This window comes from Panthera pardus, unplaced genomic scaffold (genome assembly GCF_024362965.1).
Source record: "Panthera pardus isolate Hobbes unplaced genomic scaffold, ASM2436296v1 HiC_scaffold_16, whole genome shotgun sequence".
Lineage (NCBI taxonomy): Eukaryota > Metazoa > Chordata > Mammalia > Carnivora > Felidae > Panthera > Panthera pardus.
Window position 1 is genome coordinate 147,635,626 of NW_026526721.1, and position 27,774 is coordinate 147,663,399.

Genomic DNA, 27,774 nt, shown 5'->3' on the forward strand with positions numbered 1-27,774 from the left:
AACAGTACAATGGACATGACAGAGGAAAAAGTCAGTGCACTTAAAGACCACTTAATAGAAATTATCCAATCTGAAAAGCAGAGAGAAAAAAATATTGGGGGGGAAAAAAACTGAACAAAGCCTCAGACTTGTGAGGTAACATCAAAACGTTTGATATTTGTGTCATCAAAGTCTTGGAAAGAGGAAAAGAGTGCTAGACAGAAAATAGCTGAAGAAATATTAGCTGAAAATTTCTTAAAGATGGCAAAAGACAAACACAGATTCAAAAGATCAGTAAATCCCAAAGAGAATAAACACAAAGAAATTCACACCCAGACACATCACAATAAAACTGCTAAAATTTAAGAGTAAAAATCTCAAAAGCAGTCAGACAAGAGTAACACATTACATATGAGGCAAAACAATTTGAACGACTATGGATTTCTTATCAGAAACCAAACTGACCAGAAGGCAGTGAACATTTTTCAAGTACTAAAAGAAAGTAACTGTCAACACAGAATTCTAGAACTAGTGAAAATATCTTTCAAGAATAATAGCAAAGTAAAATTCTCAGGTTAAAAACAAAACAAAACAAAAAAACAAAGAGAATTTGTTGCCAGAAGATCTGCTCTAAAAGAAATACTTTAAGCCAGTTCTTCAGGTAGAAGGGAATGATACCAAAGGGAACTTGAGACTTCAGGAATGAACACATGTGAGCAACAGAAATAATGAGAGAAAGTAATGAGAGTATTTTTTCTTAAGCTACTATGTGTGATGTTTGAAAGCAAAGGCTTTCAGTGTTTGTAGATGTAATACACATGACAAATACACTATAAAGTAGGAGGTAAAGGGATATTATATGGTGGGATGGTTTCAACATTTCACCTGAAGTGGTAAAATATTAATTCTAGATACACCATGAAAAGCCAAATATGTATATTGTAATCTGTAGAGTAACCACTAAAACTATGCAGAGAGATTGAATCCATATAATTTGTTGGAGTCACTCTGATCCACCATGTAGATCTGTATTCAGTATCATTTGGATTTGGAAAAGTGTTGATTATATTATTGCTGTATAATAATATTTTTATTAAAACTACATCAAATGAAAACTACGGAGATCATCAAAAATCAATAGAAAAATTAAAAATACTAAAAAATATTCAAATAATCCCAAACACAAGAAAACAGAGGAAGCAAAAACAAATATTAGACAAATCCAAACAATAACTGCATTAAATGTAAATAGTCTAAATATACTGTTTAAAAGATTGTGAGAATGGGTTAAAAAACAAGATCCATCTTTGAATCTCCGTTCTTAATAAGCACTGTGTCCTTGAGCAAGTTACTTATCTGAGATTGTTGCTGATCTGTAAGAGGGATGCAAAAATGCCTACCTCTCAAGGCTGCTGTAAGGATTAACCAACAGTATAACAACAGCCATTCTAAAGTGAATTCTAATCCCCAGAATCACATCGAAAGGAAGAGGTTATTATAAAAAAGCAACAGGTTGCTTTTGATGCAAGTGTTAACTAACTTTACTATGACAATCATTTCACAATATATGTGTATCAGATCTTCATACCGTATGTATGCCTCAAGCTTACACAATGTTATATGTTAATCATATCTTAATAAAACTAGGGAGGGAGAAAAAACAAGATCCAACTATTTACCATCTCCAAGAAACCTACTTTAAATAGAAGTTAGAAAATAAAAGGATAGAAAATGACATACCACATAAACACTAACAAAAAAACTGAAGTAGCAGTATTCACATTAGACAAAGCAGGCTTTGAAGCAAGGAAATTAACGAGGGTCATTACATAATGATAAAAGACTCAATTCATTGGGAAAACCTAACAATCCTAAAGGTGTCTGCATCCACCTAACAAGAGAGCCTCAAAGTAAACGAAGCCAAAGCTAACAGAACTGAAAGAAGAAATAAACAAATCCACAATTATATATGGAGACTTCAATACTCCTTTCTTGGTAATCAACAGAACAAGGAGACAAAAAAATCAGCCAGAATACAGAACTGAACAACATTATCAGCCAACTGGTGTCGAAATGACACCCGTAGCCAAACTAATAGAACAACATTATTAGCCAAATGTCAAACTGACATTTATAGAACACTCCACAGAGGGGTGCCTGGGTGATTAGTGAGTTAAGCATCTGGCTCTTGATTCTGGCTCAGGTAATGATCTCACAGTTCATGAGTTCAAGCCCTGCATCAGGCTCTGCTTTGGCAGTGTGGAGCCTGCTTGGGATTCTCTCTCCCTCTCTTTCTGTCCCTCCCCACTCGTGCTCTCCCACAAAATAAATAAACATTTTTTAAGAATTTAAAAATGTAGATCCACACAAAAGCAGCAAAACAGACGTTTTTTCAAGTGTACATGAGAAATTCACTAAAATAGAACATATCAAACCTTAATAAATTTAAAAGAACTAAGGTCATACAAAGTATATTCTCTGACCACAATGGAATTAAACTAGAAATCATTAACAGAAAGACAACTGCAAAATATCCAAGTACTGTACTTGGAAATTAAAACACTTTTTTTTTTGTTTATTATTTTGAGAGAGAGAGAGGGTGTGGGCACATCTGTGAGAACAGGGGAGAAGCAGAGAGGGTGAGAGAGGGACAAAGAGAATCCTAAGTGCTGACAGCACAGAGCCCAATGTGGGGCTTGAACCCACAAACTATGAGACCATGACCTGAGCCAAAACCAAGAGTCAGTCACTTAACCAAATGAGACACCCAGGTGCCCCAAAACACTTCTCAATAATTCATGAGCCAAAGATTAAACCTCAAGGGAAATTAGAAAATATTTTGAACTAAAATAAAGTAAGCAATATATCAAAATTTGTGGGGTCCTGCATACAGAGGGAAATTTATAGCATTAAATTCTTACATTAGAAAAGAAGGTCTCAAGTCAACAATCCAAGTTTTCACTTTAAAGAAACTAGAAAAAGAGCAAAGTAAGCCAAAGCAAGCATTAGAAAGGACATAAAGAGCAGAAATCATAAAAACTGAAAAACAGTAGTGGAAAAAAATAAACCAAAATCTAGTTCTTTGAAATGATAATATATATGATAATAATGATAAACCTCTAAGCCAAACAGACCAAGGAAAAAGACAAAGGGCACAGATTATCAATATCAGAAATGAAGGAAGAGCTATCACTACAGATCCGACAGATAAACTCACACAAGAAGAAATACTATGAACAGTTCTGCAACTATTAAAGAAATGAAAATTTTAGTTAAAAACCTTCTGAAAAAAAAATTCCTAAGATATAGTCTGGAATTATTTCAAATAGGAACCATTTTATTGGATTCACAGAGAAAAACTCATATATAAAGACTCTTCCTAGGGTGCCTGGATGGCTCAGTAGGGCAGACAACCCACTCTTGTTCTCGGCTCAGGTCATCTCATGATTTGTGATATAGAGCCCCAAATCAAGCCCCACAAGCATAGGCCTCTGTGCGGAAAACAAGGAGCCTGCTTGGGATTCACTCTCCCCACCCCCCTGCCCCGCCCCTCCCCTAAAACAGAACCTATCAAACCTTAATAATTTTTAAAAAACTATATTTAAAAGAGTGCACACACTTGCTCACTCTCAAAATAAACTTAAAAAAAGGCACTTTTTTTAATATATACTTGCACTCATTTTGTAGTTTTGTAATTCAAAAGTCTAGTTAACTTGCTATAAAACATACACATCTCCATTGATAGTAATGAAAAATAATACATACTGTGTTGAATTCAACTCAGTTTTTATCAATACTTCTTGATCTCTCATCAACACAGTCAGTATGGCCATTTCTTTTTTTTTTTTTTTTTTTTAATGTTTCTATTTAATTTTGCAAGAGAGAGACAGAGCGTGAGTTTGGTGAGGGGCAGAGAGAGAGAGAGAGAGAGAGAGAGAGAGAGAGAGGGAGACACAGAATCTGAAGCAGGTTCCAGGCCATGAGCTGTCAGCACAAAGCCCGATGTGCGGCTCAAACCCACGAACTGCAAGACCACGACCTGAGCCGAAGTCGGACACTTACCGACTGAGCCACCCAGGTGCCCCAACAGTATGGCCATTTCTAAACCATCTTTGTTACTACTTTGTATTTACATTAAGCAAATTATTAACAATTCAAGAAGTCAAGAATATCACTTGACTAAGTACTCAAATGACATACTAATGGTTAAATCCTATAAGTGGGGTACGTCATTTCAAACAATTGAAGTGATCCTTAAAAGCTGTGTAAAAATCAATTACCTACTACTTAGATAATACACTGAAAAGTGCTAAAAGTATTCTATGTGAGACTGAACCATATAAAATTGCCAATTATCAACTGGGTCAACCTAGAACAGTATAAGCATTCCTTGTTATGTTTCAGTGTTCTCAAGACTGCTAGTCACTTCTGTCAGAATGGTATGGTATTATAATGAATTACCTTGGATGTTGGGGACTGAAATTCACACAACATTTACCAAACATCTTCTATAGATTTTTCATAACAAAGGTTATTTGCAAACCTAGGATATGAATATGTACTAGGAAAGGAGTATTTTATGTATAGAATCTGTTTTGCTTAACACTTTTTATGAGTATGCTATTTTTAATTCTTAAAAAAACATAAGCCCTGTTATCTGAAACATGGATTCACTATGGTGTAAGGATTAAGATCCATCAAGCCTCAAAATATAAAAACTGAGCACCAAAAACCATAAAATACCTAGGAATAAATCTAACCAAAGAGGTGAAAATCTATACACTGACAACTATAGAACGCTTATGAAAGAAATTGAAGAAGACACAAAAAAAATGGAAAAATATTCCATGCTCCTGGACAGGAAGAACAAATATTGTTAAAATGTCAATACTACCCAAAGCAATCTACATGTTCAGTGCAATCCCTATCAAAATAACACCAGCATTCTTCACAGAGCTAGAACAAACAATCCTGAAATTTGGATGGAATCAGAAAAGACTCTGAATAGCCAAAGCAATCTTGAAAAAGAAAACCAAAGCTGGAGGCATCACAATCCCCAACTTCAAGCTGTATTACAAAACTGTAATCATCAAGACAGTATGGTACTGGCACAAAAACAGACACTCAGATTAATGGAACAGAATAGAGAACCCAGAAATGGACCCACAAACATATGGCCAACTAATCTTTGACAAAGCAGGAAAAGAATATCCAATGGAATAAAAACAGTCTCTTCAGCAAGTGGTGCTGGGAAAACCAGACAGCAACATGCAGAAAAATGAATCTGGAGCACTTTTTTACACCATACACAAAAATAAACTCAAAATGGATGAAAGACCTAAACGTAAGACAGGAAGCCATCAAAATCCTCGAGGAGAAAGCAGGCAAAAACCTCTTTGATCTTGGCCACAGCAACTTCTTACTCAACATGTCTCCAGAGGCAAGAGAAACAAAAGCAAAAATGAACTATTGGGACCTTATCAAAATAAAAAGCTGCTGCACAGCGAAAAGAACAATCAGCAAAACTAAAAGGTAACTGACGGAATGGGAGAAGATATTCACAAACAACATATCAGATAAAGGGTTAGTATCCAAAATCCATAAAGAACTTACCAAGCTCAACATCCAAAAAACAAGTAATCCAGTGAAGAAATGGGCTAAAGACATAAATAGACATTTCTCCAAAGAAGACATCCAGATGGCCAACCGACACATGAAAAAGTGCTCAACTCTGGAAAACAGTATGGATGTTCCTCAAAAAATTAAAAATACAACTACCCTATGACCCAGCAACTGCACTACTAGATATTTATCCAAGGGATACAGGTATCTGTTTTGAAGGGACACAGGCACCCCCATGTTCATAGCAGTACTATCCACAATAGCCAAAGTATGGAAAGAGCCCAAATGTCCATCGATGGATGAACGGATAAAGAAGATATGGAGATAGATATATATATATATATATATGTATATGTATATATATATGGATGGAACTAGAGGGTATTATGCTAAACAAAATTAGTCAGAGAAAGACAAATATCGTATGACTTCACTCATATGAGGACTTTAAGATACAAAACAGATAAGCATAAGGGAAGGGAAGCAAAAATAATATAAAAACAGGGAGGGGGATGAAACATGAGACTCTTAAATATGGAGAACAAACAGGGTTGCTGGAGGGGTTGTGGGGGGGGGCTAAATGGATAAGGGGCATTAAGGATATCTACTCTCAAAATCATTGTTGCACTATATGCTAACTAACTTGGATATAAATTTTAAAAAATGATAAACATGGTTAAAAACAATTTTTTAAAAAGAGATATTTTCACATTGTTCCAAAGGTAAGTCAATAATATTTATGCCACATCCTAAAAAGAGTTTCCTTTTCTTTTGGGTGCTATAAATGTACATTTGGAAGTACTTTATGTTTATTTCAAAGAGAAAGCAAGTTTTATAATGCATAAAAGATAAAGTAAGTTACATGTTGCATTTGTGGAAATGTAATGATAAATGTTACAAGCACTATTTGCTCAATTTGATTTTATGCAACACAGGTAAAAAAAAAAAAACAATGCAAATATTTAGGGAATTTTGACACCCATCCATGAGCTTCAACTAAAAATTATCGTCTTTTCCATCTACAACCACCACAAAGAGTGAATGAACTGCTCAACCTAATTATATCAATCTCTTCCCAGTGATATTTCTGTGTCACAGAATGATTGTGGTTATTTTAGGTGATGTTTTTAAACGATAATATTTTGTTAAGATATAATTTTCATACAGCATATTTAATCCTTTCTTCGTGTAAAGTTTTGTGAATATTGACAAATGCATACAGTTCTGTAACTATAACAATCAAAATAAAGGAAAATCCATCAACCCCCCCAAAATATATATACATATTAAAAACTGAGAATGCAACAAGATTTCTAAGATCATAACATTCCTTTGCTCAAAACCCTTCAATATCTTATCTCAGAGTCAAAGTCCTCACTATGGTCTGCAGCCATTTCCTGCTACTCTCATCGCTCCTCTACTCCACCAGGGGTTTCCAGCAGTTCCTCAAACATGCAAACACACTCCCTCCTCAGGGCCTTTGTACTAACTTCGGTTGCCAGGAATGCTCCTCAAAGGTATCCACAATGGCTCCCCTCCTCATCTCCTCCAGATGCCTGCTTAACTGTCATCTCAGAAAAGGCTTTTCCGGACCAACATATTAAAACAGTACCCCTACTATAAGCCACTGTATTTTTTCCCCTTGTTTATGGTCTGTCTTCCCCCAAACAGAATACAAACTACAAGGAAGAGAGTCCTTTGTTTTATTCCTTGCTGTCCTCAGTCTTGAACAGTTGCAGGATCTCAGTAAGAATCTGCTGAACAAGACGCTGCACAAAGACTTTCCAACTAAAACTTCTGTCCCAGATACGGGGGTGGGGGGGGGGGGGGGTGGGGGTGGGGAAGGCTAACAGTTCGGAATCCTGAAGGGTCTGCTACGTAGCAACTACTCTTCAGAAGAAAACATTTTATTCTCAATAAAATATACTCACGAACGGCTGCTTTCCCTAAAGGCGAAGCATTAATGCTACGTGCATTCGTGCTGCAAGCCTGTTGGTACAGACTGCTTTGGTTTATCGCACAAGACTTTCACAAAGTAATTTTCCCACGAACCAAGACATTCTGGATAAAGATACTTAAGGAAAAATATTAGTGGGGTTAATCTACTAATGACATATACAAGGCGTAGGAAAGACAATATACGAGTCCAAACCTCAGAGAGAAAAATACCAGAAACAGGAATTGGGAGTGTTTGCCCCTAGAGACACTGAGAGAGAAAAAGTCCGAAGATTGCACCCCCTTTATCTTGGCGCCAGGCATGGTACGGACACTCAGTTCGGGGGCGCCGGGCGTAGTGTCCCCGCAAGGGGTCTGGGAGGGCGAGGCCCGGACTCCGAGTAGAATGGGAGTGGTGGATCCGGGCTATAGATTTTCCGTGGAAAATCTCCTTTCCATGGATTTTTCGCTCAGGAGAAAAGGGAGTGCTGGCTGCGTCTACCCGCTCCCAAAATGGCTTGGGGGAGGGTTGATGAGGGCAGACCCCTCTCCTTCCCCAGGGATGGTCCAGGCCCCAGCAGGAGCCCAGTCTCCGGCTCACCCGGCTCCCGGTTGATCTCGATGTCGAAGTGGCACTGCGGCCGGTCCTGCGCCCCCATCGCGACCGAGGCGGCGGCAAGAGCTAGGAGGAAGGGGGAGGAAAGCGGTCAGGGCGGGAGCTAGGGCGGAGGCTGGGGCGGAGCCCGCGCCACGGTCGCCTCGCGCCGGCCTGCCTCGACACCACGGGAGGCTGAGACGGGGTCCCCTCCAGCGCCGGGCCTCCCGCCTCCCAAGTACCGCGCACACACATGCGGGCGAGCTCTTCACCTGGTTAGCCTCCAGCCTGGGCAGCTCCCCGTAAGCAGAGGAGAAAGCAATGCCACCGCGGCGGTCGGAGCCCAACGCCACTAACCGACCACCACCCCCTCCCCGGGGCCCGGCCTCCTAGTGCCACGCTAAACCCCGCGAGAGTCGGGACAAATACCGCGAGAGCACGGTCTCTAAGGGGGTGTTTAACTGAAGGGTGCGCGCGCAGGTGGGCGTGTCTGGGGGGCTCCAGAGGAGCTTCTGGTCCGAAGCTCCCATACCTGAGCTGGTCCTTTTTTGCCCCGCCCCGGAGTCAGTCGCCCAATCTGGGAGCTGACATCACGCCTGCACTCTCTACTTCCTCTCGCCCTCCTTCTGGAGCCGTGAGCGTCCGCGCTTTTTCCGGTGTCGCGGTGCTTCCGTGTTGTCTACACCTGTGAGCAAGCAGTGAGAAATTAAGTCGTTGACGTCTAGTAAACCGACCGATCTGTTTGCCTGTTTTCCTTTTCGCAAGGGGTGGTTAAGACGCTCTCCTCCTGTTAGACTGTCTCATTTCAAAAGCCTTTTAGGTTGAGATGTGCATTCGTTCCCTCTTTGGCTCCAGCGTCCCTGGAATAGTTTTCTGTTCGTGGCCATTCTATTTCTTTTGTGAAGGGTCAGTTCAAGACCTATCCCGTTTTTTTTTTATCCCATTTCGTCCTATTGAATGCGAGAGTTCTGTGTACAAATGTTTTGTTAAACGAGTGATACGTATATGTTCTAAGTACAAATCTTTTTTTTCATATATAATTGCGAATGTTTTCTCCTCAGCTGGGCCTTTTCATTGTTTAGACGGTGGTTGTGCGAAGCAGTTTTTAATTTTAGTGAAGGCACTTGATCAATTTCTCGTATGGTTTGTGCTCTTTCTGTGCTAAGAAATCTCTGCTTACCCCAAGCTCCTGAAGATTTTCTCCTGTGTTTTCTTCTAGAAGTTTTACAGTTTTAATGTTTACGTGTAAGAATACGATCTATTGGAACTTTTCATTGTGGTGCCAGGTAGAGGTTGAGGTTCATTTGACACCCCCCCCCCCCATGAAAACAGAGTAGTTCCACCGTCTTTGTTGAAAAAACTGCGTTTTATCAATTGAATTACCTTTGGTTTTGCGACCACTTATTATTCTATTTCTGCACTTTGTTACACTGTTCCATGTACCTATCTTTATGACTGGGCCACGCTGTTTTGTTTTTGTTTTTTCTTAAAACTAAAATACACATTGCCTAAAATTGTCATTTAACTCAAAATTGGGAGACATTAAGTACATTAACATTGTTGTGCAATCATTACCACCAATCTATCCACAGAACATTTTTCATCTTGGAAAACTGAAACTCTGTATCCAACTGTATTCTCCCCTCTACCCAGCCTCAGGCAACCACTCTTTTTTTTTTTTTTTTTTCACTTTATTATGGTAAGAACACTTAACATGACATCTACCCTCTTTTTTTTCTAATTTTTTTTTTAACATTTATTTATTTTTGAGACAGAGAGAGACAGAGCATGAACGGGGGAGGGGCAGAGAGAGAGAGGGAGACACAGAATCGGAAACAGTCTCCAGGCTCTGAGCAGTCAGCACAGAGCCTGACGCTGGGCTCGAACTCACGGACCGCGAGATCATGACCTGGGCCGAAGTCAGCCGCTTAACCGACTGAGCCACCCAGGCGCCCCGACATCTATCCTCTTAACAGACTCTTAAATGTACAATGTGGTATTGTTACCAGTAGACAAAATGCACAGCAAGTTTTTAGAATTTATTCATCTTTCATAGGTCAAATTTTGTAACCTTTGATAGCAACTGCTTTCCCCCTCTTCCCATCCCCTGGCAACAACTATTTTATTCTTTGCTTTGAATAAGTTTGACTCTTAGTTACCACATACAGGTGGAATCATGCAATATGTGTCTTTCTGTGATTGACCTGTTTCACTTAGCATAATGTTCTCAAGTTTCAACCCTGTTACCACATATTGCACGATTTCCTTCTCTTTTTTTTTTTTTTTTTTAAGGCTAAATAATAACTGCATTGTGTGAGTATACCATATTTCCTTTATTCACCAGCAGATGGACACTTGGGTTGCTTCTACCTTTTGGCTATTGTGATAATATGGCTATCAGGAGGAGGGTACAAATATTTCTTTGAGAGCCTACTTTCAATTCCTTTGGGTACATACCCAGAAGTGGGATGGCTAGGTCATAAGCTGATTCTGTTTTTATGAGGAACTGCACTGTTTTACACTCCCATCAGCAATGCACAAGGTTTCAATTTCTCAGCATCCTCCCCAACACTTGTCATTTTCTGTTGCTGTTTTGTTTTAATAATTGCCATCCTGATGAGTGTGAAGTGGCACACTGTTTTGATTACTGTAGCTTTACAGTAAATTTAAAAATCAGGGTCACGGGGCGCCTGGGTGGCTCCGTCGGTTGAGCGTCTGGCTTCAGCTCAGGTCATGATCTCGCGGTTCGTGGGTTCGAGCCCCGCGTGGGGCTCTGTGCTGACAGCTCAGAGCCTGGAGCCCGCTTTCGATTCTGTGTCTCCCTCTCTCTCTGCCCCTCCCCCACTCATGGTCTGTCTTTCTCAGCCTCTCAAAAATAAAGAAATGTAAAAAAAAAAATTTTTTTTAATCAGGGTCACTCAGGTGGTTTCTAATTTGTTTTTGCACTTGTGCCACCTTGTAAAGTACAGAGACTTTCTGCATCACAGTGGAAGTGCTGTCTCTGTCAGGTTGCCATTTCCACCTCTCTAAAAGTCCAGTATCTCTATCAAAGCAACAGTCTCCTGGGGTTCACATTTGTAACCTAGGCTGAATTGAGAAGTTAGTGGCCCTGGGTCTGATTTTGCTTACAGTGTTACAGCTGACCATTTATAGGTTTGGAAAAAAGTGAAATGTACATTGCCTACTTTGAGATGAAATGGGTTGGTAAAACTGACTTTCATACAAAGACTTGTGGAAGAAAGAAAAGCATTGCCATAGGGAATAATTTGTAATTACTATGCTTTGGGGCAGCTGACTTCAATGTAACTAGACTTTAGGGCCCTGGAATGTAGTAGTGTACTTAATTTGGGGAGTATTTAAAATGCATTAAATCTCCTGGAATTCGTTTGTATCTTGCCATTCCAGTAAAGTCTCCTTCCTCCCCCCTCCTCCTCCAGTAAAGTCTCCTGATCAAATGATCTGGGGCAAATCACTTTGATCCTGGAGTTCAGTTACTTCATCTGGAAAATAAGCAGGATGAAATACATTCCAAGTTCCCTCCTTGCTCAAAATTCTTTTATTCTGTCCTGTGAATTAAAATTATATTTCACATGATTTGAGCATAAGGTATGCTATTCAGGCTGTGGTTAAGGTGAAGGAACTCTTGGGAGAAGGCAGGCCTAGGGCCAGCATGCACCAAAAGGTGCATACCTCCTCCCTCTTCCTCCAGAGTAGAAAATTCATATCCAAGGAGTTTACAAACTCAGGCTTGATTTGGAGAACCTTAGTAGCAGGAATATTCAGGTATTGATTCTGAGTTTTAAGCCTTTTACAGTGGGATCACACCAGCAGTTGGCACTTTAATGGATAGGACCCTGGCAAAACTAATCAGGAGTGCTGGTCGGGAAATTTAGATGAAACATAATTTTCTAGAAAAGAGAAATTGCCAAAATTGACTCAAAAGAAAAAGAAGGCCGAAATAAACTAGCAACCATTGAAAAAATTGAATTAGTAACCCCTAATCTCTTTCCAAACAACTGTGTAGGACATTTTGACATAGCCAGATGGGAAATTTGATAATGGTCTAGATAGTAGGTGAAAACAAGGAAACACACTTAATTTTGTTAGCCATCTAATAATGAATATTGAACATAAGGATAATGACATTTTGGTTATGCAAGAAAATGTCCTTTGTTTTTTAGATATAATGAGTGAAACAAATGTGGCTTAATCTTGATAATTGTATCTAGGTGAGAGGTATATGGGGATTTTTGAGCAAGCTATGTTCTCTACTTTTATATTTCTTTGAAATGACTCATAATAAAACCATTATGACCAAACATAGTCTTCCTTTCCGAAAAACACAGGTTCCACATTGGTTCATAGGCACATTTTACGAGACCCTTAAGGATCAATAATCTTTTCTCAATCACAATATTTTAGAAAATGGAAAAAGAGGGTGGGAGGGAGGGCAGGGTGGGTGATGGGTATTGAGGAGGGCACCTTTTGGGATGAGCACTGGGTGTTGTATGGAAACCAATTTGACAGTAAATTTCATATATTAAAAATAAATAAATAAATAAATAAATAAATAAATAAATAAATAAATAAAAGAAAATGGAAAAAGAGAGCTACCTAACTTATCTTGTTATACCAATACCAAAGACAGGGCAAGAAAGTTATAGACCAATCTCATTATAAACATAGATTTAAAAATCAAATAAAATATTAGGAAATAGAATGTAGCAGCATTTAAACCCCTAAATGTTCCTGACCTAGTTGGCTTTAACTCTGGAAGGCAAAGATGGTTCAAGATCAGAGAATCTATTCATATGATCATAATTGATCATATTAACAGAATAAAGAAAAGGCATATGATTATCCCAGTGTATGGTGTACTGGTTATCTATTGCCTCTAAGTTCCTTCAGTATATCCACTATAATACACAGGGATCCCTACCAAAGTAACTTTCATGTTTTTATAATTTAGGGAAAGGAGAAAAAAGGTGAACAAAAGGAGAGAAAAGGAATCCAGTGAGAAGATACAATTCTACCTTATTTGCTTATACCATTTTTTAATTAAAGGATATCCTATATCTTAAATAGGAAATTGTGCAGAAAAGAATTAATAGGCCCAAGACTGCTATCTTTAGAAAAGCCTGCCTAAAAGGCTGCTCTGTGGGTGGAATCAGGGAACTTGAATGGTAATCAATTTCCTATGCTTATTGAAAACTTCAGTTGAATGATTAGAATGCTTTATTATGCCTGAACTATTTGAGCAAACAATCTGCTGAACACCTGTTTTCCTTCTGTGGATCTGGAAACTGGGTATGTACTAGGCAGAGTATATATACGTATGTGACCAGCCCCCAGTAAGAACTTTTGGCACTCAGTCTCTAATGAACTTCCCTGGTAGACATTTCTCACATGTTGTTATGATTCATCCCTGGAGGAATTAAGCTTATCCTGTGTGATTCCGCTGGGAAAGGGATGTTTGAACGTAGTTTCCTCTGGGTTTCACCCCATGTGCCTTTTCCCTTTGCTGATTTGCTTTGTATTCTTTTGCTATAAAAAGTTATAGGTTCGAGTATATATGCTGAGTCCTGTGAGTCCTCCTAGCCAATCATCAAACCTGAAGGTAACCTTAGGACCTAAACATAGCAAAAGAAGTATTACCAGAATTTGATAACAATATCTATATTGAAATTTTTTAAATACATTTTTTGAAATCCTAGATTTATTCTTTTGTGGAAAACAAGTAGACTTCCATTTTACAAAAAAATGTACATTTTGAGAGAATAACATTCTCATATTAGTCAAGAGCAGATGGGCTTTCCCACGGGAGTCAGGGGACATGGCTGTGGCAGATTCCAGCATATATTCTTATAGCCTGGAAATCTGAAGGGAAGGCACTTTTCCTGCCAGCACCAGTGAGAAAAATCCCAGCGAGAGATCTGTTGAATTGATGAGGTTCATATATCCATCAGTCTTGATGGTCACAGTAGTGGGCAGATACCGTGACTGATCAGCTTGGGTGGCGCCAATTACCAGGAGAAGCACAGGGGTATGGCAGCACAGAAATGGCCACTGAGGCAATGGCTGCAAACTAAGAAGTCACCTTAATTGTGGATACTACACATCTGTTGGCCTTATAGGCAAGTGGCTTTTTTGCCACTAACTTGCTTTATTTTTTTTATTTTTTTAGTGTTTTTATTTATTTTTGAAGGAGAGAGAGAGACAGAGCATAAGCAGGGGAAGAGCAGAGAGAGAGGGAGACACAGAATTCGAAGCAGGCTCCAGGGTCTGAGCTGTCAGCACAGAGCCCGACGCGGGGCTCGAACTCACAAACTGTGAGATCACGACCTGAGCCGAAGCCGGACGCTCAACCGACTGAGCCACGCAGGTGCCCCGCCACTAACTTGCTTTAAAGCATGATTGTATTTTCACACATGTCTAATGCTTCGTCTTCTTCAGCAGGGAGCTTGGCTCCCATCAAATGCATATGAAAAACTCACGACAACAAGCACTTCTTGTCAGGTAGGTTCCTCACTTTATGTTGATCAACTTGTTCTCTGATTGCAAACTCTAAATTGGTCCTAATGATGCTTTTTCTAGACACTAATGTTTGCAAGTAGACAGGGTTTGGGTAAAAAATTATCTGCTCTGGTGCTAATGGAGGCTATATTTGCTAAGCCAGTCCATCTGGGTCTACCTACCAAGGGTAAGGCATTAAACAACTGGTATCTTGGTTATTTCCTTCAGAAGAAGACTCTGAGATGATGGTTTGAGTGCAAGTTGAGTGCAAGAAGTGGCCCTAGGAAACTCCATTCAGAGGATGGAGAAGTGAAACAAAGAAGATAGGCAGTAAAGCGTGTGCTATTAATAAACCAGCTACCATAGTGGGTGATGAGAACCTAATCCTGATGAGGAACTCTGGCAACTAATACACAAGAAACATCTTGGAATTATCCCTACGGAGGGGTGAGGAAGCTGGGATGTTAATACTCCATCTACTGAGAGTCCTGAGTGGAGAAGCTGTTGCCAGCATGGTAATCCCCAGGTTCTTCTGGTCTAGGATGCCTGGGCAAGGCAGACGTCTAGTTTTAGAAAAAAGTCCTCAGGAATAAAGATACAGATATGGACTGTTGGGAGTTGGTTGCAGCACAATTAAAAGAGTAAATAAAGTTCAAGAAATGAGCGTGGGATGCTGGTAGCTTCTGCTGCAATGGGCAGTTTTTTGTTTGCAGACAAAAGGGTGCTCAGGAATGGAAAAGCATAGACTTTTTCTGTAAGAAGCACTTGCTAGTTTCCACTTGGAATCCATGCAGCTTCAATATATGGACAATTTCTCAGCATCCTCAGTCCTGCATAGTGCCCTGATCCGTGCCTGGGTGTAGGCCTCTTTTATCTTGTCAGGCTTATTGGGAGCTCCCTCCAGTGCCCTGTCTCCTCTAGTTTCCTCACTGGAGAACCCAGCACAGGCCTGGCCAAACGAGAACTCACGTTCTAATTGAATTGATGACCACATAGGTGAATACTGCTCTATACATGGACGAGAGAGAGAGAGAGAGAGAGAGAGAGAGAGAAAGAGAGAGAAGAAAAGCCAGTTGGAATGAAAAGTCTTTGCATAGCTCTTGCTTCTGCCTGCACTGCTGGGTCCCTTGATGGTCATGTGTCAGATTCCTTGTTGTTCATATCTCAGCTGCAACGCCACCTCCCTGGGTCATTCCTGACTCCATTACTTAAAGTAGCCACCCAGACACTCTTTAGCACATTACCTTGTAATTCTCTGCACAGCACTTCTTGCCATGTGAAGCTTTCCTTGGTGGTTTATAGTTTGTTGCCTGTCTCCCCCAGAAATACAGGTTATTTATACCGTGTTGCCTTCTTTTTTTTTTTTTTTAATTTTTTTAACGTTTATTTATTTTTGAGACAGAGAGAGACACAGCATGAACGGGGGAGGGGCAGAGAGAGAGGGAGACACAGAATCAGAAGCAAGCTCCAGGCTCTGAGCCATCAGCCCAGAGCCCGATGCAGGGCTCGAACTCACAAACCGTGAGTTCATGACCTGAGCCAAAGTCGGACGCTTAACTGACCGAGCCACAGAGGTGTCCCATTGTTACATATATTTTTAAGTCCTTACGGTTTTTCCAGAAGATCAAATGGAACACTTATTATATGAAAACCTCTATACCTCAATAGGAGTCTTTCATGGAAAGGCGAGCTTTATTTCAAAGCAACCTGAAAAAAATGGTCAGGTCCACAACTACAAACTGGTAGGAGGGAGCACACAGTTACACATCATTCGGCAGGGCCTCAGTTAGGAGTCTTGCCAATTCCTGTTGATTGCCCAGCATCTATTCAGTTTCCTCTTCAGGTTGAAACTGAAAAGGTTGAATTGAAGATGCCCATGATATCTTTGTTATCGAAACATCCAAACAGGAAAGAGGACATCTGGAGTCAACTTAATCTGCTTAATTATTAAAATAAGTATTTATGCTGCGAATACAGTTAACTTAGTAGCTTTCTTCACCTTTTCACATTTTTCAAAGAGTCACAGAGGTTTCATTCATGTTTCAAGCAGTTGAGTTGGTAAAGATCCTATCTCTACTTCATAGGAAATGGGTTACACTCAATTACTGCTTATGAGAGCCAGCTGAAAGATTATTCCATTGGTTTTGAAGGGCTGGTGGGGTTGGCATCTGCGATGGTAGCCAAATAAATGAGATTTCTGTGTAACACATGCTGGTACCTATGGGTAAAAAACGGGCAAACATCAGAGGCTTGTTTTTCCTGAACACTAACAAAACACTGGAAAGGAATTTACCCACCCTGGTGGAATGGCTCATCTATTGTTTAGATGATTTAGTATCATCAACCTCCTTATTTAACACCAAGGAAAATATATGCAGCTTCTTACCTGTTTGCACTTATACTTCCATGGCTACCTCTCTGGGCCAAACCACTCCCCTTCTTGCCTAGGCTATTGTATCCGACCAGTCTCATAACTGGTCTCCCTGCTCTACCTTTGACTCCTAAGTAGCAACCTAAGGGATCATGGTACAGTATAAGTCAAGACTTGCAATACCTCTGATTAAAACCCTCCAAAAGCTCCCATCTCATTCTGAGTAAAGCTGAGCTCTTTCAGCCCTTCTGATGGCCTGCAAGGCTATAAGATTGGGGCCTCCAGTTATGTCTCTGAACTCAGCTCCTACCAGTTTCCCTTTGCTCACTGAGTTCTGGCTGCAGTGTCCTCCTTGCTGTGATTTGAAGATAACCAGCGTGTCCCAGCCTAGGGGGCTTTTCCACCTGATGCTGACCGTGCCTCACAAATCTATATAGCTGGCTCCCTCACCTCTGGTGTCTGCTCAAATGTCGCATCAGATATACACTGTGTAAAATGGCATCCCTTCTCCCTCACTTACCCTGGTTTATTCTTATTCAAAGCACTTACTACTATGTGCCTAATTGTATGATTTCCTCCTTCCAGCTTCTGGAGTCTAGAATGTAAACTCTGTAAGAGCAGAGAAGGTACCTGATTTGGTAAAAAGCAAAGCTGGTCTTGGTACTGATTCCCCAGTAGCTGAAACAGTGTCTGGTACTCAGTAGTACTTATAGAATGTCTGTTGAACAAACTTAAAGGGACAAAGCACTTCTGTGATATCAATGTGAGCTTACTATAGTAGTGATTCTCAGTCAGGTGACAGAGTTCTCTACCTAGGAAGGCAAATCAGACTAGGAGGGCAGGAAGCATGGCCTATGCAATGTGAAAAAGGCCACCAGGGAATTTTGATAACTTTCTTATGCATAGGTTGAGAATCGCTACACCAAATGGAATGTTTTGCAACTTCTATATAGAAAAATGAGAGTTTACTATAAACTGTAAAAGAGCAAATTGTCAGATGCCAGAATCAAATGCAAAGACTTACACAAAGATACCTCTACTATTCCATTGAGCTATTGAGGGATTGTGGGTGATTTTTTTAGGGGGTGGGAAAAGCATGGGTTTCTTAAACATGTCTTCAGTAAGAATGAAATAATGTAACAATAAACGGAGCATAATTCCTAGACTACATTTAGAAAGACTGTTTTCTCTCATTTTGGTATATAACTAGAAAACACATTCAATTACTGTGCTGAATGTGCCTTTGGCTTAACTTATAAGTCTTTTATGGTCCTTGTGTGCATTACAGACTGCGAGTTAGAAAATGAAAGGGAACTAACTTAACAGTCAAATGGTCTGACCCCCTCAGAAAAAGGATGAGCTGAGGATCCATGATGAGCAAGGGGCCACAGCTCTCATCTCCCCGAGACTAGTTTTCCACGTGATCTTCTCCCCACCCCTGTTGTCATCAACTGACATGTCTCCCTGAAGGAAGTTTGCAGTGAGCATAATTCAAATTCAAAGAGGGTGCCACATCTGACTCCAGGCTTCACAATGTGCTGTCTGTGTGGTTTGGAGCAGGTAAGGAACCTCTGAGCCTCATCGGGGATCAGTCACCCAAGACTCCTAGTTCAGGTCAGCTTGCTGTACCACCACACTGGTTTATCCTCCTCTCAAAAGTTGGGAGGAGGGGCGGGTACTTACTGGACGCACTCATTCGCCCGGCCTTTGTTCTGATACTCCACGATACAGCGGATGAGTTGGTCATTCTCCTCCAGGAGCTGAAAGACCAGAGAAAGGGTCAGCGCAGTGCGTCATCGGGACGGCCAGGCACACTGCCCCCTAGTCTCTTCAATGCGGGGCTGTACTGCCCCAGTGTTCTTGCCGACTTCGTTCCGGTCTCACGCCACACCGCTGCAAGCCAACCCCCTACGCAAACCCACCACAAGCCTCAGCTGGGATGCTGCTCACTCTAGGAAGCTTCCCGAGCCCGAACCCTTTCAAGATCTCAACCAAGGAACTTCTCTCCGCCCTCGTTAGCGCTCACCCGCTGGATCGTCTCCTGATTAACTTCCGCCTTGCCTTTCAGCCAGTCCGGTACGAAGGCCACCGACATCCCGAGAAGCCAGGTTGGAACCCGGTCTCAGGCCCTGAGGACCCCCGTGCATCTAAACCGGAGCCAACCGGCAGCTCCAGGCGCACTACTACTGAAGCAGGGACCCATGTTAGGTGGGGCCTCCACTCTCGACGTTGATTGGGTCCTCCCGGTGACTGGGAACAGACGGAACGTCATTTGTGATTGGGCGCGCAAGAGCGATGGTCAGAGCGTCAGCCTCGGTCCCGCCCCCTGGGGCTCAGCGCTGTAGGCGCTCGATTGCATTTGCGCAGTCTGGAGAGCTAGCCTCGGGGGCGGGGCCGGGCATCAGCTCCTCGCCTTTTAGGGGCTGGGTAGTCTATCTGCAGGAGCACCTTGCGTTGGGTCACACAGGTATTGTGGCTGGAACCCAGATATCTGGCTCCAAGTCCACTCCTCCCTATTTCGACATCACTCTGGTGCCTCCAGATACGCGTCTGGAACGTGAACCCTGGCCATTGCCTCCTGCCAAGCCAAACCCTGCAGGTAGTAGGAAAACACTGCTGTTAGCTTTATTCTTTGCTGAGGAAGAAACTTGTATCTACACCTATTTTTCCTTTGGGTAGTAATAAAGCTCACTAGGTTTACGGCCCTAAAAAGAACTATTATTTTCTCCATTTTACAGATGAGAAAACAGGTTAAGTAACCTGCCCAAGATCTCACAGCCACTAAGGGCAGAGCCAATATCTGTACACGGGTAGTATTGCTTTAGAGCCCTCGTTCTTAACTTACTACTCCATACTGCCTATGCACCATACTGCAGAGGTGGCTTGCTGCAAGATGAAAGAAGGAAGCTGGTCCTACCCTCCTGGGCCACATAGTTACTGCTGGCAACCGCTGACACTCTGAAGTGGTTGTCCTCTCTTGTTCAACCCATCCATTACGGGCATGGGAACAAGGCTGGATTTCCCTGCAGTACAGGGTGAACAGCAGCCACATCATTTAGGAGGAAGATCTTCGAAGCCTTTACTCAAAAGGGATCTGGGGGGGGGGGGGGCGATTCTGCCTCGTAGAGCTTCATTTCCCTGAGTAGTGACCCTGATCCAGAGCAGGTTCATCTACTTTGCTGGGCTCTCCCTCCACAATTCCCTTAGTCAACCCTGTGAGGAGGCAGCTTTCATTCCATTTCACAGAGGAGCAAACCCAGTGAGAAAAGTGGGGCAACATACCTGAACTGGACCAGGACTTCAGGGCTTCCTGGTTCCCAAGTCTGTACTATTAACCCCAGCAAGGCTCTCTCCCTGGGAAAAGTCCCCAAAGGCTCCACAGAAAACAGACCGATGTCTCAATATGAAGAGGAAGTAGAGGTTACCCAGGTGACTGGTACCCAGAGTCTGGACTTTCTCCTAGGAACCATGGAAGCTATAGACAGTTTTAGGCAAAAAAGAAATGAAGTCAGAGATGCATTTTAGAGTTTTTCTTAAAAAATAAGCAAACAAACAAACAACTACAGAGAAGGCTACTTGCTGCAGGTGTGCAGGCCGGAAACGGTGGAGGAGTGAAAAAAATGTGTGCATTTGAAAGATATTCGGAATAGACTTGCCAGGTCTTAGTGAATTAATGGAGGAGGGAGGGAGAAGGAGTAATTAGGGATGACTTCTGGTATCTTGGTTTGAGCAGCTGAGAGACTGGTGGTGCCATTTTTGGAGACAGGGGACAGTGAAGGAGAAGTTGGACTGGACGTGAGAGAGTGATCAATTCAGCCATGGACACGTGCATGCAAGGTGATGTCAGATGGAGATGTAAAAGTCTATGGCTGGCTATTTGGGTCTGGAACTCAGGGTCAAGGGCTGGGCTGGCGATATAAGCTTTGAGGGGCATCACTTGTGGAAATGGAACCATGCAGTGGATAAGACTGCCCAAGGAGAGTGACTTGGTTTCTCTCATGGCCAAGGAAAAGAGGCTACAGAGGAGCATGGGGGAGGGGTGGGGAGACTAGAGATATAAGAGGAAATCAGGTGGGGGGGGTCATATAAAAATAAGAGTGACTGAGGAAGCAAGACAGGACAGCAATGACAAATGCTGTTGAAAGGTCAAGCAAGGTAAAGACTAGAACTTTAATGTCTTTAATGAAGGAGGTTTCAGTGATGTGGTGAGGCAGAAGTGAGAATTTCCAGGGACTATGAAATACAGGAAAGATGAAGCAAATGGAGTCTTTAGAGCAGGCCACTGTTTCCAAGAAACCTGGCAATAAAGGGGAAAAGGCAAAGAAGGTGGTAGAGGGACAGAAGTTGGTGGGAACTGAGGGCTATTACTTTAATGGCTGCTCTTTCCTCGGTGAAGGGGGCACCTGGGAGGCTAGGGGGATCTTGAAGAGTGGTAGATCTGGGGAGCATGCAGGAGATTTTGAGGTTGGTGTTGGGGAGAGCTGGAGACAGAGCCAACCCAGCAAACATGGGACTGCCGGGCAGTGTTGAGGACCTGGTGGAGGCTGGCGAGGTACATACATAGCACTGATCTGTATGGTTGTGCGATTTTTTTTTTTTTTCCAGCAGCACTTCCAGCTCAGGGGCTTATTTAGAGAAGCCAGAAGATTGGATTTTTTTCCTGAGTTGGACTGCTCCCAGGCAGATGTGACAGAAGAAAAACTGCACAATGGAGGTAAGCATATTGGGAAGAATGTGATGGAAATGATAAACCCTGCACTTTCAGTGGATGGAGAAGGAAATAAAGATTGGAGAAAGGTGATACATACAACAAAGTAGAAGGACGAGTGGACTGGAGGCTTCCGCAGGCCAGGCAACAGTGGGCAGAATTCTGAGAACAGCCAAGGGACGGTCAGAGATCAGGTGTCTGCGTTTACAACTTTAGAGGTGGAACTCTTCTTCTGCGGTGATACAGCAATCTAGGGTGTGAGCCTGGAAGTAGAGGAATGAAGAAGGCTGGAAAAGAAAATCTCTGGAGCCTGGAGTCAAAATGACCAATGATTGGAGAGGAGGGCTAGGACTCCAGATACCATATCTTACCCCTGTAGCCCAATCCACTATGGTGCCTGAGCCACTCTAGCTGCACCCGTCAGAGAGCACAAAGCCCTATTATAAAGCACTCACATAGCAGGTTTTGAGAGCCTGAGGCTCCACATTCAAAAACTCTTGGTTTTTGTGGGTCTGGCACCAATTTTTCCTTCCCCATTTAAGCCAGAGTTTTGTCTTCATGACCTGTGGTGACAAGAACAGGTCTTCATTCGCCTGCGAATACACTTGGAGAGGGAATCCCAGTGGTTCCCTCACATTCAGTGAGGAGGTTTCAATCTCTGTTACCGATCAAATCTCATTGCTTTTATCTTTTGTGCCTTTTACGACCTAGCCTCATGATCACTTGTCACACAGGCCAACCCTGACTCAATGTGGAGGAGACCACGCAAGAGTGTGAATACCAGGAGGTGGGGATCCCTGGAGGTCATCTGTTTTCATTTTGTAATTTTTCTCTGGCTATGTAAGGCCTGCTTCAGTTTCCACCCCTGTGGTGATGACTTTCAAAAGTTGATGTCTAGCCCAGACCTGTACCTGTACATTCAACTGCCTACAATGACATCTGGACCAGAAGTCTCTAGGCTACCTCAAATTCAACTTGTCTGAGATAGAACTAGAGATCATTTTTCTTTCCAAAATCAGATCCTCTTCCAGTTCCTCTGTATCTAGGAACCCCGCCACTATCTACGCATTCCCTCAAGGCTGAACAGTGGCATTATCCTTGAAGCCACTTTGTTACTCTTTCACATCCAATTCGTCACCACGTCTTGTTGATTTTGTTCCTACATGTCTCTGCAGACTGCCCAGTTCTCCTCCTCTTCACCATCACTCCAGTCCAAGTCTAAGCGAGCTCCAGCTTCATCGTCTTTTGCCCAGACGACCGCATTGGCTTCCCAGCCGGTCCTACCAGAGCTTCTATGAGCCTTTTTCATTTTGATCTTAACTTCAGCAGCCAAAGTGATTTTACACAAGAAATATTTTATCAGTTTCCCACTGTCCTAAACTTTCTAGCATGGCCTACAAAGGTCTTACCTGGTCTTAGCTCTTCTATTCTCTCTAGTGGCTCTCACCCTATTCCTTACTCTCTAAACTCTCAGTTCCTTTTCTTGTCTTTTTTTTTTTTTTTTTTGGTGTGGCAAAATATACATAACTTAAAATGTACCATCTTAGCCATTTTTAAATGTTCTGTGACATTTAAAAATTTACATTATTGTGCAGCTATCACCACCATTCATTTCCAGAACTTTTTCATATTCTCCAGCTGAAATTCTGTGCCTGTTAAACACTAACTCCTCATGCACCACCTCTTTCTTTTCATCCGTCTAAAGGAGCCCTGCCGCCTTCTTGTTCTTTATACACAAACCGCCCTCTGTCTGAAACACTCTTTTTTTCCCCTTTGCCTAGTGAGCAACCAGTCAGCTACAGTGTCACGTTCTCAAGGAAGCCTCCTCGGACTCCCAAGTTCAGACCAGAAGCTCCTGTAACTTCTCTCAAAAACCTTGTTCCTCTCGGAAGAGCACACATCTCAGTTTGTATTTCAACACATGTTGTGTAATTGTTTAATTGATGAGTGCTTTCGCTCTGCCTTCTCTTAACATAGTGTTTAGTGTCAGGAGTTCCTCACTGTGTCCCCACCGCCAGGCATAGTGCCTGGCACACAGCAGGTGCTCAAAATTTGTTGGGCGAAAAACAAATGGACGAGTTCCGCTTCCCTGCGTTGGGCCATCCATCCGTGTGACACCTGTGAGTGCCTCCACCCCCAGACTGGGGTGTGTCCCTCCAGGGTCGGACTTCAGCACCTCATCCAGGCTGGCAGGAGGCTGTGCTCTTTGGTTTGCCTATCTCGGACTTCCCGCCCAGCTGCGCAGACGGCAGAACCCACAGCGGGGGCGTGTCGCGGACTTACGCAGAACCTCCCTGTCTCGGCACGTCAGTTCTCTACCCCAGGAGGAATCGAGCTTAGACCCAGAAGTTTCCTCGCACCTCCGGACGTGGGAATTACACGCTTGGACGTCAAACCCAAGCGGGTGAGAGCCAGCAGATGGGAAGAAAGCTGGGAGGAGCGCGCGCCCCTGCCACTCCCCCTGTGCATTTGGGTGGCAGCCCTTTAAGAACTAGCTAATTCGGGACTCCTCCGGGACTGGGCGGGGAAGCCACTCCAGGATTGGCCGGTTCGGGTGCGGGTGTCGCTTAGCAGCTGCAAATAGAGATTCAAGATTCGCGCATGCGCACCATCGCCTACCTGCGCCTGGGCCGCCAGTGACCTGGGCCGGGTCCGCCCGGTGGGCTGAGGTTGCAGAGGAGGCGGCGGGTGGTACGGCGGTGAGGCGGCGCGACGGGCGGGCGCCGACTCCCGGAGGCCGCCGTCGGGGCGAGGTGAGGGCTGGCGGGCGGAGTCGGGTGCCCCGGCCCGTTAGCGGAAAGCAGGCGGGGTCGGGTGTGGCGCAGGGCGGGCCTGGAGGTGGAGGCGGCCCCGGGCCCGCCCCGCCCTCAGGCCCGACTTAGCCCCACCCGGTTTCGTGGGTCTTCCCCGAGTCGCCTGTCCCCCCTTTCTTCCCCGGGCGGCTCTCTGGACTCGGGGACAACCGGGGCGCGCCTGCTGGAACCCTAAACTGACTGATGCGCGTGGAGCGCTGCTCCCGGTGGGAAGAGAAGGGGTGTGTCCAAATGAGAGAGGGGACGATTTCCTTGATTATCCTTGATTATCCACGAAGCCCCGGTCTGAGTACTGTTTAATTTTAATTGCAAACTTCCCTTACCATGCCGAAATTATACGACTTGGTTTACCAAATACTGGGTGCACTGGACCAGCTTTTCCGAACATTAAATGTAGGAGGTGATGTACATTTGTGTCCATCACAGGCTTACCTCTAGACCTCCAGAGAGAGAAGGATAAAGCACTCTGGGAAAAATGAGGTTTTTAGAAATCAAAACCACAAAAGAATTATTCCTAGTGGCGAAAAGTATTTGGTGACATTTGTTACATGGTCAGAACAAAAAAGTAAAGCTCAGACCAATGGATAGGGTAAATCTTAATTAAATTTTACAAAGGAATTAATCCCGATAAAGGTAATTTTAGTAAAATTAAAATGTAAATAATTGAAGGTGGTTTCATATTGGTAAATAGAATTAAATCGATATAATAGACTTTGCTCTGGAAAATACATTGTAGACAATGCGGTTATAGCTCTGTTTGTCTTTACAACACAGAAGACATCTTGGAGTCCGAAAGTTTTATTCTCAGAAGGAGCCTCAGAAACAAGCTGCATCCAAAAGGTGATTGAGGGTCAGAGAGGAAAATTGGCTTATTCAAAGTAACACAGCGAGTAAGGAGTAATTGTAACAAGTGTGACCCTAGGCCTCTGCTCCTTCTATTAACAGGTCTCTGATTAGTTGAGTAGTAATGCTCTAGGAGAAAGAGAAAATAGAAATAGGGTAGCTGTGATCCCCAAAATTGGATTTAGAGAGGCAGAGTATATTGAAAAGATTGTATAGGCTTTCAGATGTTTTCAGTAAGGAAGTTTGGGTTTGAAACCTGGCTCTCTCGCTTATGTCTTAGTTTTCCTACCTGTCCAGTGTAGATCATGCCTACCTCACAGATAGTTTTGAACAGTAAATAACATTATCAGTTTAAAAGTTCCTAGCACAGTGCCTTGCACGTAATGTTAGTCGCTATCAAGTTCAGTCCCCTACTCTTTTTAACTCATTTCAGAGATATGTGTACCCTCCCTATCCCCACACCATCCCCAAGAAACATGGAACAGAGGATCCTGAGTGATCTACACATTAGGTTACCGGTTCTCAAGTTGAAGATGAATTCAATAAGGGTGACTAACCCAGTTTTGTTTTCTGTATTGTGTATTTGAGGAGTGGGTAATATGCCTCATGGTGAAGACTTGTGTTTGAGTATTTGTGTGCCCAATGAAATTCGTTGTTTGTTTGCATTACCGTTTTGCAAGGCTTGGTCCTGGTCTGGTCGTTTAATGCTGTTTTTCTCTCCTGCTTTTTCTTTCCCTCTTTTTTGGAGGAGGAGGGGGAGGAGCATATGTGGTAGGGATTTGGGGGTGGGCTAAGGGTGAGGAAAAAAAAAAAAAAACAATGGGAACAAGCAAGGGTGGCCTCCAGCTAAGGACAAAGTCTTTGCTGGTAGAATAGGGATAATCTATGACACGAGCAGTTTATAAATAGATGCTGAGAAGAGGATTTAGGAAATGGGGGAGGCAGATTAAAATGTAATTTTTATAAAGCGTGGTAGCAGTGACTTGGGTATGTATATTTGATTACTAATTCAGTTTCTACTTCAGAAAAATTCCATCTGTATAAATGTCTTTTTCTCTCCAAGTAGAAATTTATTGTGGAAAAGTGTTCAAAATACAGATTAGGATATGACAAGATCTGAAAACCCACATTTCTTGTTTCAGTGGGCAAAAATAAGGCAGCTGTTAGGTCATTCATTCGTTTGCTTAACAGTTTTTACTGAAGGCTTCTCATGTGTGCCAGGCATGGTGTTAGGTTAGGAAGCCAGTCTACTGGCTTGTAGAGGGAGCCGGGAAGACCTGGAAGAGACTATTGTCTTTGTGCGAGTACTCTGAGGGTGCTTTTGTCTTTGTATAATCGATAATACATTTTTTTTATTATTGTGGCATGATTTTTCAGATTTATACCATTACTACTGGTTTCTTTATTTATTAAAAAATATTTTTTTAGGGACACCTGGGTGGCTCAGTCGGTTGAGCGTCCGGCTTCAGCTCAGGTCACGATCTCGCGGTTCGTGGGTTCGAGCCCCGCATCAGGCTCTGTGCTGACCGCTTGCTCAGAGCCTGGAGCCTGCTTCGGATTCTGTGTCTCCTTCTCTCTCTGCCCCTCCCCCGCTCATGCTTTGTCTCATCTGTTTCTCAAAAATAAATAAAATGTAAAAAAAAAAAATTTTTTTTTAATGTTTATTTATTTTTGAGAGAGACAGACAGACAGATAGATTGTGAGTGGGGGAGAGGCAGAGAGAGAGGGAGACAGAATCTGAAACAGGCTCCAGGCTCCGAGCTGTCAGTACAGAGCCCGACACAGGGCTGGAACCCACGAATCACAAGATCATGACCTGAGCCGAAGGCAGATAATTAACTGAGCCACCCAGGCGTCCCACTACCTCTTGTTTTTTGAACTGAATACTAGTTAAATGCAGATAGCTTTTATTTTAATTAATTCTGAGATTAGAATACCTTCTAGTTTGGAAATGTCATGTAGTTATGGAGCTGCTCACTATGAAACATGTTTTTCAACATTCAAGCAGCAATCATTGAAACTACAGTTAACTAGCAGAAAAGATTATTGATCTACTTATAGAGATGCTTATTTTATTTTATTTTATTTTATTTTTAAAGTTTATTTATTTTGAGAGAAAGAGAAAGCATGAGTGGAGAAGGGACAGAGAGAGAATCCCAAGCAGGCTCCACGCTGTCAGTGCAGATCCCGAGACACGGCTCAAACCCACAAACCACGAGAGCATGACCTGCGTGGAAGTCAGGCGCTTAACTGACTGAGCCATCCAGAGCCCCTACTTATAGAGATATTTAAAAATGATGCTTACACATAAAAAGCAAGTGGGAGCATAATTTAAGTAAGTGATATAAAGATCTGAAGTTAATACTTTATTCTTCAAAGTTTATTTAAAAATAAT

The 27,774-nt window shown here is 42.6% G+C and overlaps 3 protein-coding genes and 2 long non-coding RNA genes across 12 annotated transcripts in view; 2 read left to right on the top strand and 3 right to left on the bottom strand.

Annotated features, from left to right (window-relative positions):
• Window positions 1-8,543, bottom strand: part of NKTR (natural killer cell triggering receptor) — a 62,376-nt gene extending 53,833 nt beyond the window's left edge. For 2 of the 6 annotated variants that reach the window (XM_019418841.2, XM_053903926.1), the window contains exons 1-2: window positions 8,404-8,536; window positions 8,138-8,218 (exon numbers count right to left, since the gene is read on the bottom strand). In XM_019418841.2, the coding sequence (XP_019274386.2) occupies window positions 8,138-8,195 (58 nt within the window). In that variant the 5' untranslated portion in view covers window positions 8,196-8,218; window positions 8,404-8,536. Of the gene's footprint in view, window positions 1-8,137; window positions 8,219-8,403 lie in introns of all 6 variants that reach the window. The other 4 variants (XM_019418840.2, XM_019418839.2, XM_019418846.2 and 1 more) reach the window with 3 other exon arrangements.
• A 91-nt stretch (window positions 8,544-8,634) lies between these two features.
• LOC128777343 (uncharacterized) lies at window positions 8,635-15,678 on the top strand. Its single transcript, XR_008422636.1, has 3 exons — window positions 8,635-9,037; window positions 14,585-14,647; window positions 14,873-15,678. It is a non-coding gene; the product is annotated as an uncharacterized LOC128777343 (long non-coding RNA).
• A 639-nt stretch (window positions 15,679-16,317) lies between these two features.
• On the bottom strand, window positions 16,318-19,155 carry SS18L2 (SS18 like 2). The gene is made up of 3 exons (XM_019418838.2): window positions 19,042-19,155; window positions 18,699-18,775; window positions 16,318-16,862 (listed from the first exon to the last, which is right to left on the bottom strand). The coding sequence occupies exons 1-3, from the start codon at window positions 19,108-19,110 to the stop codon at window positions 16,775-16,777; spliced, it is 234 nt and encodes a 77-aa protein (XP_019274383.1). The 5' UTR covers window positions 19,111-19,155; the 3' UTR covers window positions 16,318-16,774.
• A 1,594-nt stretch (window positions 19,156-20,749) lies between these two features.
• Window positions 20,750-27,774, top strand: part of SEC22C (SEC22 homolog C, vesicle trafficking protein) — a 35,578-nt gene continuing 28,553 nt past the window's right edge. Inside the window, exons 1-3 of one of the 3 annotated variants that reach the window (XM_019418837.2) lie at window positions 20,750-20,852; window positions 21,624-21,729; window positions 22,899-24,127. The gene's annotated coding sequence lies outside the window, so the exon portion shown is untranslated. Of the gene's footprint in view, window positions 20,853-21,620; window positions 21,730-22,898; window positions 24,128-24,364; window positions 24,477-27,774 lie in introns of those variants that run through there. The other 2 variants (XM_053903928.1, XM_019418836.2) reach the window with 2 other exon arrangements.
• On the bottom strand, window positions 20,846-24,456 carry LOC109248820 (uncharacterized). The gene is made up of 3 exons (XR_002072273.2): window positions 24,343-24,456; window positions 21,824-21,986; window positions 20,846-21,312 (listed from the first exon to the last, which is right to left on the bottom strand). It is a non-coding gene; the product is annotated as an uncharacterized LOC109248820 (long non-coding RNA).